General features: G+C 36.5%; 1 protein-coding gene across 1 annotated transcript; it reads left to right on the top strand.

The window, feature by feature from the left end:
- The first annotated feature begins 12383 nt into the window (after positions 1–12383).
- On the top strand, positions 12384–13331 carry LOC136774892 (uncharacterized). Its single transcript, XM_066729368.1, has one exon. It carries the CDS (start codon positions 12384–12386, stop codon positions 13329–13331), a length of 948 nt encoding a protein of 315 aa, XP_066585465.1.
- The last annotated feature ends 1052 nt before the right edge of the window (positions 13332–14383 follow it).

Below are 14383 nucleotides of genomic sequence, written 5' to 3'. Positions count from 1 at the left end.
AATGGAGATGGAGCAACACCAAATACTGGTAAGTAACTGAGATGCTTCATGTTTCTTCAAAAATTTATTTTCTTTGAAGATTGAGATTGTTAAATGATGAATTTGATTTTAGGTTTACTCGTAGTGTCATCATTTATTATTTTACAGTCACTGTGCAAGTGTATTATAGCAAATAGTAATACTTGTGCTTTGACATATATACATTTGGTACGATTGAATTAAATATCCAAGGAGGAAGGTTCGCATACATACTGGCTATTGGAGTTGAATCAACAATTGTGCTTTTCACTCCTGCATTCTGGTACTTGAAACAGGCATAGATGAAAGCATTGAAAGATTGGCAAAGTAAGAATAAGCCAATATTCAGAAAAACGTCATCCATTGCACAGCCATAATTTAAGGATGAGACTCATTGGATGAAATTCTGTAAAATTGAGTTAATAACTGTTGATTGTTTTCCTCTGTTACCTATACTAGTATTCTGCGCCAAAGGTAGTATACTGGTCGTTGGTATGGATGAAAAAATGAACGTTTATTCTCAATTGAAGCAAAGTCCAAAAATTAATGGTTTCCACTCCATTTTGTAGCACCAGAAATCCGACCAGTTTCAAAAGTGCGTAGAAATTTGCGAAATGAACATCTGAGGACTCTGGCACAGGAAATGTTATAAGGACGACTCGCCAATGTATCTCCCATGCCACCTTTGTCAAGAGTTAGCAGCATAAATCTAACAATGATTGGTGTTAAAAAGAAACGTGGTATACAAAACGACAATGTGTCAGCTTTGATTATATGCTTAGTTGTAGCTTATTCAAAGCTTTGCGAATTGCTTGTCCAGCCTTGCCCCAGTATCATCTCAAGCAGTTGATGAAACTAGTGAAGTCTAGCAAGGTCAGATGGTGGTAGAAAGTCAAATGTCGGTAAGCAAATAAGATGCTTCATGTACCTTCAAATATTTATTTTCTTTGAGGAATTATAATTCTTAAATGATGAATTTGATTTCAGGCTTACTCATAGTGTTATCATTTAGTATTTTACAGTCACTGTGCAAGTGTATTATAGCAAACAGTAATACTTGTGCTTTGACTTAAATACTTTTGGTACAATTCAATTAAAAATCCAATGAGGATTTTTCGCACACATACTGACTATTGGAGTTGGATCAAAGATTATGCTTTTCGCTCCTGTATTCTGAGACTTGAAACAGGCAAATATAAAAAGTATTGAAAGATTGGCAAAGTAAGAATAAGCCAATTTTCAGAAAAACGTCGTCCATTGCTCAGCCACAATTTAAGTATGAGATTTATTGGATGAAATGATATAAAATGCAGTTAATAGCTGCTGATTTTTTTTCTCCATTACCTATGCAAGTATTCAAGACGAGAGGCAGTATACTGGTCATTGGTATGGATGAAAAAATGCACGTTTATTCTCAATGGAAAAAAACTCAGTCTAAAAATTAGTTGTTTCGACTGCATTTTGCAGCACCAGAAATCAGACCCGTTTCAAGTGTATAGAAATTTACGAAATGAAAATTTGAGGACTTTGGCACAGGAAATGTTATAAGGACGACTTGCCAATGTATCTCCCATGTCACCTTTGTCAAGTTTTAGCAGCATAAAGGTGACAATGATTGGTGCTAAAAAGAAACGGCGTATGCAAAACGACAATGCCAACTTCGATTATATGCTTCATTGTATCTTATTTGAAGCTTTACGAATTGCTTTTCGAGTCTTGCCCCTGTATCACCTGAAGCAGCTGAGGGAGTTACTGAAGTTTGGCAAAGTTAGATGTTGGTAAAAAGTCAAATGTTGATAAACAGAAAATGTAAATTAATTAAAATATATACATTTTATTTCATTATTTTTATATGTTGAAAGTATGTTTATTGATTATGAAAAATTCCAGTCTTGCCCCTGTATCACCTGAAGCAGCTGAGGGAGTTACTGAAGTTTGGCAAAGTTAGATGTTGGTAACAAGTCAAATGTTCATAAACAGAAAAAGTAAATTAATTAAAATATATACATTTTATTTCATTATTTTTATATGTTGAAAGTATGTTTATTGATTATGAAAAATTTAATCATACTTTTATTATGGTGAAACTGAAAACATTAAAAAACTAGCCTGAGCATTAATTATAAAGTTCATTTATACAAAATACATTACAAATATCAATAAAATCAATGTGTTGACTGCGATATTTTTTCAATATAAATATATATATTTTTATTAGTTAAGCGCTGCTGTTTCAAAACATGAGAAGGGTGGAGATTTTCTTTAAAATCTGTAGAAATTAAAAGAATAATTTAATTTTGTAAATATTATACTCTTACAAAACGTTATGAAATCCCACAAAAAACAGACTTCGCCTGTAAAAAAAGGCGGCAAGTACATAAACCATCTAGCATAAATAATATAGTAAAATTATCTAATTAAAAAAAGTAGTGAAATCCAAATATTAGGCAAGTATATTTTTTCACCTTAGCAAAAGTTAAATTTTCGAAAAAAAAGGAACAAAAAAGTTACTTGCCGGGCTCGTAATATCCATGCACAGTGAGATATAGAATCGTATGTGGATCGGCTAACTTCACTCTGTATTTTAACATGACATTTGCTATACTACGCTATAGCTGAATCTCACACACGATTCAATTTCCCACTGTGCATGGACATTACGGGCCCGGCAAGTAACTTTTTTGTTCCTTTTTTTTCGAAAATTTAACTTTTGCTAAGGTGAAAAAATATACTTGCCTAATATTTGGATTTCACTACTTTTTTTAATTAGATAATTTTACTATATTATTTATGCTAGATGGTTTATGTACTTGCCGCCTTTTTTTACAAGCGAAGTCTGTTTTTTGTGGGATAGCAATTTACGCCCGCGTATTCGTCGTTCCTCGTTTGTACAAAATTCATTGAAATGTTGAAAATTGAAATCTTTATCAAATAGGTCTCATGAATTGACTGCATTTTAAGTTTCTTAACTTTGAAATTGTAGATATCAATGAAACAGAAATCTTTACACAGTAGAAAAGCGTGGATATACTTATATATATTACTTACAATAAAATATTTCTCACGAAATATTACTTTTCAAGAGACTACTGTACTAAAAATTGAATATTTAATATTTAATATTGTTACACGCCAAAAATCTCGTGATAAAACTTGCCGCGTAGAGCATAATACTGGGTATTCTCTACAAAAGGTTTTTGGGGACGATACCATACTACTAAAATTAATAAGCGATAAACTACACAACTACATCCGAATACTCTAAGATCTATAACGCTATAAATGATAAGTTCGGCGCCAGGTCCACGTGCACCAGTTTTCTCTATGACTGAATTCTCTACGAAAAATCTATTAATCGACAACAAAATTCCCCAAAGTGCTAGGGTAGCTCTCTCCCTATTTGGATAATGGAGAGGGGCAAGGTTAGGAGAGGTTTGCTAATATCGATAAGAGAATCTCTATAACGCGATACAAAATCCGACAAAAGAAAATGCAAGATTTACATAAGAAAAATCCTTAGATTTATTCATAAAACTCCTGGGATTTAAAACTACTGAGAGTACCTCAGGTTCGATTAACAAGGCCTAGAAAGTCGAAAATAATTACATATTAGGCCCGACACGTGATAGGTAATTTTCCTAATAATTCTCTAACGATAAATCTCTACAAACACATAAAAAAAAGCAAGAATTCTACAACTTACTATTCGGAAACGAAATAAAATATAATATGAAGATAATCCAAAAAGATACAATATACTCTAAATGAATGATCATGAAAGTTCCCATGATCATGGCTCAATACCGATATCGTTGATTCTTTAGATCTAATATTAAAAAAAACAAGACTCTACTGATCTCACACACCTCGAAAGCGGAGACTATTCTTCAAAACGGTAAGTGAACTGGAGATAGAGTTGACCTCCTGCGACGCTCAATCTTGGCTCATCAACTCACGACAACACGGGCTATTTCGTCCCAGAAAATTCTACGAAAACTACGAAAATTATATCGATCCTACAAGAGGCAGGCATCGATGAGCGACACCGCTAAACGATACTTAACTGTAAGAAAATATGATTAATTTTCCTCAGTTAACTCCCAAAATTCTATATAATAACTTAAAATATCACCGTATAGTATTCGGCCGTGATCATAAGAAAGCAAAATCTCGAGGATTTATGTGTTGCAGAATAAAATATAACATTACGTACTGTGACGCTACTGTCTATATCAAGGGATAGTGTAGAAGGGGAGGGAGGAGTGATCCCTCACCGATCGCATTCGCGCCCCAATATGCGAATTCCTACAAGACCCGGGCGCCTTCGATGTAATTATTTTATAATTCCCGAGTATTTATTGATACAGAGAGGGTTCTAACCCTCGTACGCGAATATAGGGAAAGGGGTGCTAATACACTAATTCCTCAACATTGGTTAAACACTCTTTATTATAAATTCCGTGCTCAATAGAATATCCGGTCCTACTTACACGGTATCAGTATGTTACGCGAGGTCCTAAATGTGGACGCGGCCTAAGTCGTGCGAACGCGTCTGAAGCCCCGATGACGTAGTAGCTAGCCCCGCGCTCGAGCCACTAGTTGGCGTTCGCGGCGGTCCCCACCGAGTCGCGCGGTACTCGCGCGCCTCCGGCGGGTTCCTAGGCTAACCACGACGCGACGTTACCCGGATAAGTCCTTATACCCGCGCGTGCGCGTCACTCGACGGTTATTCGCACTGACTCCGTTCCCGCCTACTCAAGCACAACAACGATCCGGATTGTTTACGTTTAGGAATCTAAGGTCGCGAGTCCTCACAATGATTATACTAAGTCCGCGGCCTTGAACCAACTCAAGGGAACGATCCTGTCAACGGTTAAACTCACAACGAATATATGCAATCATGAACACTTTTACTAATTTGCGCTTTTACACACTATGACGTTCGTTATCGGACCGACGGAATGACCACTCCGCTAGGTTGCCCACTTACCCGTGACAGGTGAGCCGTGCCAGCGGTTCCCTATAAAATCGTTCGGTGCTACGAGCCCTAGAGCCCTAGCACACCCCGGGACGTCACAGGACTTTAATACGAAACGAATAATCACCCTTACTTCAGCTTCCAAAGGCCGGCTCTCTTCTTTCTTTCTGCTCTCTCTCTCTCTTTCTCTCTCCTTCTCTCGCCTTCTCTCGCCTTTGATTCTTGCCCTTAGGGCCGGTGCACTCCGCTGTCCGGTATGGTTTCGCGGCGGGGCTGCAGTCGCTGCACTATCACTCACTGATTGTCTAGGTAGCGGCTGTGGCTTCGGTCGCGAAGTTATATCGGCGGCGGGGAAGAAACCTGGCACTAAGTGTCACCTTTGACATCTAAACTACGTGTGTTGGGGCAGTCCGCGGGAACAGGTAAGGCCCTGCGTCTGTCCCGCCGCTGCCCCGCTACACCCATCGCGCGACACTAGGAAGCCGACAAGTTATCGATCCCCGATCAATAACTCATCGGTTGATAACTTCCTAGTTCGCATTTGACCCGCCTATCTAGCGCTTGTGATTAGCAAAGCGCTAGATGGCAGCTATTGTAACGCTGCGGGAACGCAACGTTACAATACAAAGAAATTAGTTAAGCTCTGGCATGGTCAACCTGAATGAGGCACTCACCAATCCGTAAACTCCCGTCTATCCGGTGCTTCTAATTCCTCCTCTCGGATACAGGAATCAGCGGGAAACAACAGTCAGAGGATGTCCAGAAGGCCTCAAAAGAACGGTAGTAGGTTCGGTCCAGGATGCTCCAGAGCTCACGTCAGACTCCCATCAGCACTAGATTTCGAATGCCTCTTGTCAGGACTAGGAGACGAGTCACGTCAGAGCTAGGTCTCGACTCAGGCCGGGATGCACGATCGAAACTTAATATCTGATTTAAGATTGTCTTAGCTAAGATTATCTTAAGATTGAAGCTTAACTTAAGATGAGTTCAGTTGCATAGACGATTCTTAAAAGATCGAATTTAACCTTAAAAATGTTTTAATGAAGTTCTGATTAAGCTTGAATTTAAGATTGTGCTTGGTAGATGTCCAAGATTCTAGCAGAATTGACCAATCAGGTTTTAAGGAGTATAATCGTTGCTTCATAGAAATCGGCCTTTTAGCAGTGTAAACAATTTTATAGGACCTAAGACTGGGTATCATTTTAATACACATGTTAGCGCATGAAGACATGAAAATTTATTAATTAACTGAATTTTCAATTCAATTGATACATTTTAATTATCTGGTATGTATATTGTATATAATGAATATAATTTTGAAATAACAGTTTATAGTTATCTAATTTCTTATAATGAATCTTCCCCTTAAATTTTATTCCACTTATTATATTTTTTAGTTATAATAGTTAACTTTTTTTAAATAATAATGCTTTTTAATATCTCCCCTTCGTTCTTAAATAGTTCCTAAAATGTCGAAACGGTCCGTTTATTCAGACATTGAAAAAGTGGTCTTTTTGGAAGTAATTAAGAAATTTAAACATATTATAGAGTTAAAGGCCAGCAACTCTAGCACATTGAAAGGAAAAAGTCATGCCTGGTCAGTTATCACAGAAGAGTATAATTAATCACATTTAATTTCGAATAAGGTATTCACTATTTTTCTACAACTTATATTTTATCGATATATAAATAAAATTTATATTTTATTTACAGAGGGAAGTAAACCAATTGAAAAAATATTGGTCTAACCTTAAACAAATTAACAAAAATGTGTTAACAGCAGAAAGACAATTAAGATATCTTACAGGAAGTGTACCGGAGACGGCGGTTCCTCAAATAGATCCCCTTGTAATGGATATTGTACCTACGTTAAATGAAACAGCTCAATTTGTAGGATCTAGTAATTTAACAGATAATGAATCTAGAGATATTTTCAAATCATAAAAATTTGTAAAATATAAAAAATTATGTTTGGTGAAACATACTAAAGGTTATAAAATTTTCAGATCGTCATGAAAATATTATAATTGCAGTCAGAACAGGAGGTAAACGTAAGATAGACCAATTAATAAATAATAATGATTCATTGAACAACTTAAATAAATCTGCATGTACTTCAGTACAATCAATTAATATGCCTTACATATTAGGTGAATAAAGATAATATATGATGAATAATATGTATATTTCAGGAAATGTTAATTATGTAATATGTTACAGATGAAAGTATAACTAATGAAAATTGCGATGATCCAGAAATTGAGATAGAAAGTGTATCAGGTGACTTAACAAACATGCAACTTAATAAAATTCTTTACACTTTTAACATTTAAGTTTGTACACTAAAAATTCTTATTTCAGATTACTATATACCACCTTCAAAGAACACAAAAAATTAAAAGGGGACTGAGTTACGCACATTTGTCAAAAGGAATTAGAATAGGCAGAAATAAAAATAAGACACGAAAAACAAATATGTTGTTAAATATTTCTGAAAGTAGTGGGTAATTTGAAGCCTTTGCTAGTGACGACTGGGAGTTGTGCAACTAGATGGAGCTGTTGACTACTAACCTACCGTAACTCCCTCTCTTGAAGGAAACAGGAGTAATATGAAGAAAGTAATGGCGTCGAGAGAAGAAACTTTATATTGTAAGCCAAGATATAAAAATATAAAATCCAAAGACATCTCTCTTTAATTAACTTTGTAAGTGGTAGTGTATCTATTTTAATAGTTAAGATAAAGAAGAAAATGATATTAGTGTGTGTTCCTTCCTACAACCCATAGTAAATTGAAACTGAACAGGTTATGGGCCCAGGAACACGCGATAACAAATTAAAAGTAAAGTAAAATCATGGCGAAACAAATTTTTGATGAAATATCTATAGAAAAACTTACCGGAACAGAAAATTTTCAAGTATAGAAATTTAGAATCAAAATAATACTTAAAGCAAATGAAATTTATAATATATTGGAGGAACCCATACCGGAACCTAAAACACCAATATGGGTGAACAAAAGTTGCCAATGCCCAGAAAGTAATAGTGAACTCCATAGAACAAGCACCACTGATGCATATTATCAACTGCACCAATGCCAAAGATATGTGGACTAAAATCAACAGAATATATGAAAGGGATACTGAGCAACAGAAGTGTTCTCTACTAGAAAAGTTCTTAAGTTACAAACTAGATAATACTATAGGAATGGTAAGTCATATTAGTAAACTGGAAAATATAGTGCACAGGTTAAGAGCATTGAACAGTGAGATCACAGACAAAATGTTGATTTCTAAAGTATTAGCTACATTACCAGAAAAGTATAAATATTTTATAAGTGCTTGGGAATCTACAAACCAATCTGAGAGAACCATAGGAAATTTAACAGCAAGACTTCAACTTGAAGAGGAAAGAAACAAACAAACAGAGGAGAATGAAAATACAGTGCCATTTAAAGCAGCAGAAAAGAGATGTTACAAATGTAATATAAAAGGTCATCTAGCAAAAACTTGCAAGCGATGGTCTAATACTAATAGTCAAAATAAAAATTTTAGTGAAAAACGTTGTTTGAAGTGCAATCAATTAGGACATATAGCAACGTCCTGTATGAAAAATAGGAAGCAGTAGTGCACTATTTGCAAAAAATCTAATCACAATGAAAAAGATTGTTACGTCAGAGACAGAGTTAAGAGCGGGGATAATAAAACAAACTCAGAAACAATAGACAAAGTTACTTTTCTGGCTTGTGGTGACATTGTGAAAAATTGGGTAGTCACTCAGGCACTACATCACATATGGTTAATACCAATGAAGCATTATATATCACAAAAAAGGAAAAATCAAACATAGGTGTAGTAAAAGCAGGAGAATCCATGAAGGGAATAGGAGTAGGTTTCATGGAGTTTAAAGAGTGTAACTTAAAAAATGTAGTCCATGTTCCAGAACTTAATGCAAATCATCTATCAGTAAAAGCTTTTACTGATAATGGGGGTAAAGTAATATTCAAAGATAATACCGTAAGAATACAATTTTCAGATAAGAATGTATTGCAAGAGATAAAGACCAAACAGGGTCTTTATTGTGTAGAATTCAATAAACAACAGCAAAGTCAAAATTGTTTAACAACAGTGAATATATGTCAAGCTGATAATTGGAATAGAAAAATGGGACATATGAGCAAACAAAAACTCAAGACATTAGCAGAGCAGACTGAAGGAGTAAAGTTAAGAAAAATAAATAGAAAGTATCTTGAATCTTTATGTGAAATATGTCAAAAGGCAAAACAAACAAAGAAACCATTCAATGAGACCAGGAGCAGGGCGACTAGGTTGCTAGAAATCATACACACAGACATCTGTGGACCTATTGAACATAAAACATGGGATCAAAAAAGGTATGTGCTAACATTTCTGGATGGCTACTCCCATTTTACTTGGGTGTATTTACTAAAAACTAAAAGTGTAGTTACAGAATTAGTAAAAGAATTTATTAGACTAGTAGAAGCAAAACATAATTTAAAAGTTGCTAAATTAAGAAGTGATAATGGAAAGGAATATTCAAACAAGGTTCTTATAAATTGGTGCAAATCAAAAGGAACAAAATTGGATTTCACGATACCTTATACTCCTCAACTAAATGGGAAGGCAGAAAAACTGAACAGATTACTAATAGAGAAAACAAGAGCTTTGCTGCTGGATTCAAATCTAAAAAAGGAAATGTGGGGAGTAGCCCTGTATACTTCTGTGTATTTAATAAATAGAAGTCCAACATCAACCTTGAGTTGTACACCATTTGAAAAGTGGAATGGTCACAAACCCAATTTGAGAAATATAAAAATTTTCGGTTCAAAGGCTCATGCGAAAGTTCTTAGTCATTTACAGAAACTGGAAGACAGAAGTAGAACCTATACTATGATAGGAAATACCACAAATGGCTATAGACTATGGGATGAGCAGAAGAGAAAAATCATCGTGGCAAGAGATGTAAGGTTTGAAGAAGAACAAAGTAAAATTCAAAGTGATAATAATAATGAAGAAAAATATACTAAACTATATTTAGGAGAGGACTACGATCAAGATGTTGAAGAAAGGCAACAACAGAACATTGATCACACGAATGAGATATCAATAGAGGAAAGAAATGTACTACAAGAAAGTACTGACTCTTATGAAGATGCACAAGAAGTGGGTTCTGTATAAAAACTGGAACCTACGCCAAAGAGATCATTAAGAAGTAAGTTTTTTCCAAACAAATTAGATGATTTTGTTTGGCTAACCTATAGTAAAGTAACAGAAGGAGCAGACAAAGAAGAATGGATTAAGGCTATAAATGAAGAGAAGAAGTCAATTAAGATCAATAATGTCTGGAACTTAATAAAACAGGAAAAAGAGATAGAGAAGAAAATAATACTTACATGTAAATGGGTATTTAAAGAAAAAGATAATGGACAAAAAAAGGCAAGATTAGTGATACGTGGATGTCAACAGAAATATGGTACAAACTATAAAGAAATATTCAGTCCTGTTGTAAATGATTGTTCACTTAGAGTATTACTAGCCTATGCTGTTAAAAGCAAGTTCAAAGTAGTAACCTTCGATGTAAAAACAGCATTTCTTTATGGAGATTTACAAGAAGATTTGTGCATTCGATTATCAGAAGGATATATAGAAGAAGGAAGAATTTGTAAATTAAATAAAGCAATATATGGTCTAAAGCAAGCACCTAGGGAATGGAATAAAAAGGTATCTGATTATTTTAAAACTGAAGGATTGATGCCATTAAAGACTGATCATTGCATATTTAAAAATCCTCAAGGTTCAGTAATAATTGGAATCTATGTGGATGACGGCATAATAGCTGGAGAAGAAGAAAATGAAATTGATAGAATAATAAACAAATTGCAAGAAAAGTTTCAAATAACTGTGTGTCAAAAGTCTGCTAGTTATGTAGTAATGGAAATAAAAGTAAAAAAGGATGGTATAACACTTATTTAAAATACCTGTGTAAAAAAAATACTGAGGAACTTTAACATGCAAGATGCAAAAGGAGTTAACACACCAATGATTGACGACAGAGAAGAAGATACTACATCCTTAAATGCAAATTATCCTTATCAGGAAGTCATTGGAAGTCTACTGTATTTAGCATCAAAAACCAGACCTGATTTGTTATACTCAGTAAATCATGCCAGCAGATTCATGAATAAACCCACAGAAAAACCTGTTACAGAAGTAAAACGAATACTGAGATATATAAGAAACAGTGAAGTTGAAGGAATTTCTTTTGGGGAAGACAACTTGAGTGAGCTGAATGCATACTGTGATGCAGATTCTGCAGGTGACCCCATAACTAGAAAAAGTACCACTGGATATATAATCTTCTATGGAGGAGGACCTATAACATAGACATCAAGAAAGCAGTCTATAGATGCAACCTCTAGTACAGAAGCTGAATACATATCAGCTGCCGAGTGTTGTAAAGAAGTACTGTATATGAAGAGTCTTATAGAAGAAATGACAGGCAATAAAGTAACCTGTAATATGCATATAGACAATCAAAGTGCTATATTCTTGATGAAAAATGGTGTTATGAATAAACGGTCAAAAAACATTGATGTAAAATATCACTTTATTCATGAACAGATGATAAACAAAGTAATAAATGTTATTTACTGTGATACAAAACATCAGGTGGGGCAGACATACTTAACAAACCATTGAACAAAGACAAATTCTCATTTTGTAAATCTTTGTTGATGACAAGAAATGCAAAGTCTTCAAATTAGGAGAGGATGTTAAATATTTTTAAAAGTAGTGGGTAATTTGAAGACTTTGCTAGTGACAAATGGGAGTTGTGCAACTAGATGAAGCTGTTGACTACTAATATGTGGCGGCACGAGCAAGCAACATGGCGGCGATCAGTGCTGACACCACAGCAACAATTTTAAGTTGGCAACAGTTTCATGCACATAATTTACATATAGGCAATTCAATGTCAGCAACTATACTTTGCAGATAAACGCATACTGCGAAAAACATATATATATATGGATGACCTTACATGTAATATTATGTATATATATAAGGACCCCATGACCCCATCTTTCTCTTTTTGCATCCCTATACTTCAAGGAAGTTATATAGTGTAAAGAAGTTAATAAAAGACTGATTAGTGAAGTAAAAGTAAAATAAAAACGCTTAACAGAAAATTGGAGAACAGCAGTCATTTATTCTACCAACTATTCATTTTCCTACAAAAGTGGTGACCCCGACGTGATGCAACCGGATTACAATTTTTAAAAAAATTAAGCACACGTGCAAGAAGAGGAAACAGCCATCGATCCTTCCATCCATAAGGAACCAGTGCGCGGAAATTGTGTGCACACCTTACAATGCCGGTAGATAGAACTCCTCCACCTGCAGATCAACCAGAAGGATCATTAGTTGACCTGGAAAATGGAAACGTTTCTTGGCGGCATGTAATTCCGCTCGAACCGGCATCCGGAGCTGCGGCAGATGGAGTCTCACCGGGAATCATATCTCGGCCGACGGGAATCAGCGAGGTCCACGCGGTCTGGAAGCAGCAACTGCCCGCCTTCATGAGCGAGGCACCCGACGTATGGTTCGTCCTCATTGAGGCCGAATTTTCCGCATCCAGGGTCAGAATTGATGATACTAAGTACCTGGCGGTACTCCGAGCCCTGGACGCCCAAACTCTGCGACTCCTAACGGATGTTCTTCGTCATCCACCTGAAAAAGGGAAATACGAACATTTAAAAGAGGCCATCCTCAACAGGCTGGTGGAATCGAGATCCAAACAGGTGGATAAATTGCTCAGAAACCTGACCTTGCGTGATAAAAAGCCTTCTCAGCTTCTTCGCGAGATGCGCGATTTAGCGAAGGGAGACATCGGGGCTGATATCCTTCATCAGCTTTGGCTTGAGCGACTACCAGCGCATGTGAGGCCTCATCTTTTGACCTCGAGCACTTTTGGTCTTGATGGAGTAGCTGAATTAGCGGACCGTCTGTTCGACGTATTCAGCTCTTCCTATACAGTCGCAGCAACAAGCAGTAGCAATTCCTGCAATGAAAAGAGGTTGGAGCAAAGATTGGATGAGATGCAATCTCTTATTTTAAATTGCATGCAGGAAATTAAGGAGTTGAAGCTCACTCAGCAGTCCAATAACTCCAAGAATTTTAGGCAACGACCGCGTTCAAGGTCAAAGACACCTGCACGCCGAAAGCTCTGCTATTATCACGAGCGTTTCGGAAAGCAGGCCAAGAAGTGCGAAGAACACTGCATTCTCTTCGACACCTTCAAATCACCGTCGGAAAACTAATTTTGCTGTCATCCCTGAAAACAAACGATGGCAGCAACATCAATAAGGTAGACCTTGAAACTCGTCTACATCTATATGATAAAAGAAACCATAAGAGGTTCCTCGTGGATTCGGGATCGGTGATTTCCATCATCCCCGTCAGCCAACTAAAACGAGGACTTCGACAGCAAGACCTTCTGCTGTTTGCTGCAAACTCCACGCAAATAGCCACCTTTGGAAGTCAGGACATAGACCTGGACTTAGGCCTGAGGAGATGCATGCGGTGGACGTTCGTGATAGCCGACATTCCTATTGCTATCATCGGTGCAGATTTCCTGACTCATTTCGGCTTACTAGTGGACCTGAAAAACAAGAGATTGATAGATTACATCACAGGAATTACTACCAGAGGTGAAGTGCTAAAAACTGAGCTGAGCAGCATCTCTACGGTGAGCAGCTCCATGCATTACCATGATCTTCTCTCAAGGTATGTTGAAATCACAAAACCTTTCATGAGACCTGGACTCATTGATTCGAGTTTTGCGCATCATATTGAGACGACAGGCCCTCCAATTTATGAAAGGTTCCGCAAGATCTTCGGTGAAAAAGCAGCTGCAGCCAGGCTGGAGATCAATAAACTCCTAGATGCTGAAGTCTTGAGACCCTCACGCAGTCCTTGGGCAAGTCCCATTCATCTAGTCCCTAAAAAGGATGGAAATTTTAGGATGTGTGGAGATTACAGGAGGTTGAACTCGGTAACAGTGCCTGACAGATACTCACCTCCGTTGATACAAGATCTGTTCCCCATGCTCCATGGAAAAACTATTTTCTCCACTCTTGATTTGGAGAAAGCGTATCATCAGATACCAATGGCCCAGGATGATATTGAAAAGACTGCAATTAATACTCCTTGGGGTCTTTATGAATATGTGGTGATGCCATTTGGGTTGAAAAATGCCACACAGACCTTTCAGCGCTTCATTAACCACCTGTTTCGTGGTCTAGACTTTGTCTACGCATATGTGGATGACATCCTCATAATGTCAGCTAATGAAGAACAGCATCGGGAACAC

Source organism: Prorops nasuta, unplaced genomic scaffold (assembly GCF_024137725.1).
Source record: "Prorops nasuta isolate Cenicafe-Biocafe unplaced genomic scaffold, Cenicafe_Pnas_1.2 PNAS00007, whole genome shotgun sequence".
Classification (NCBI taxonomy): Eukaryota; Metazoa; Arthropoda; class Insecta; order Hymenoptera; family Bethylidae; genus Prorops; species Prorops nasuta.
This window is presented reverse-complemented; position numbering and strand designations above follow the sequence as displayed.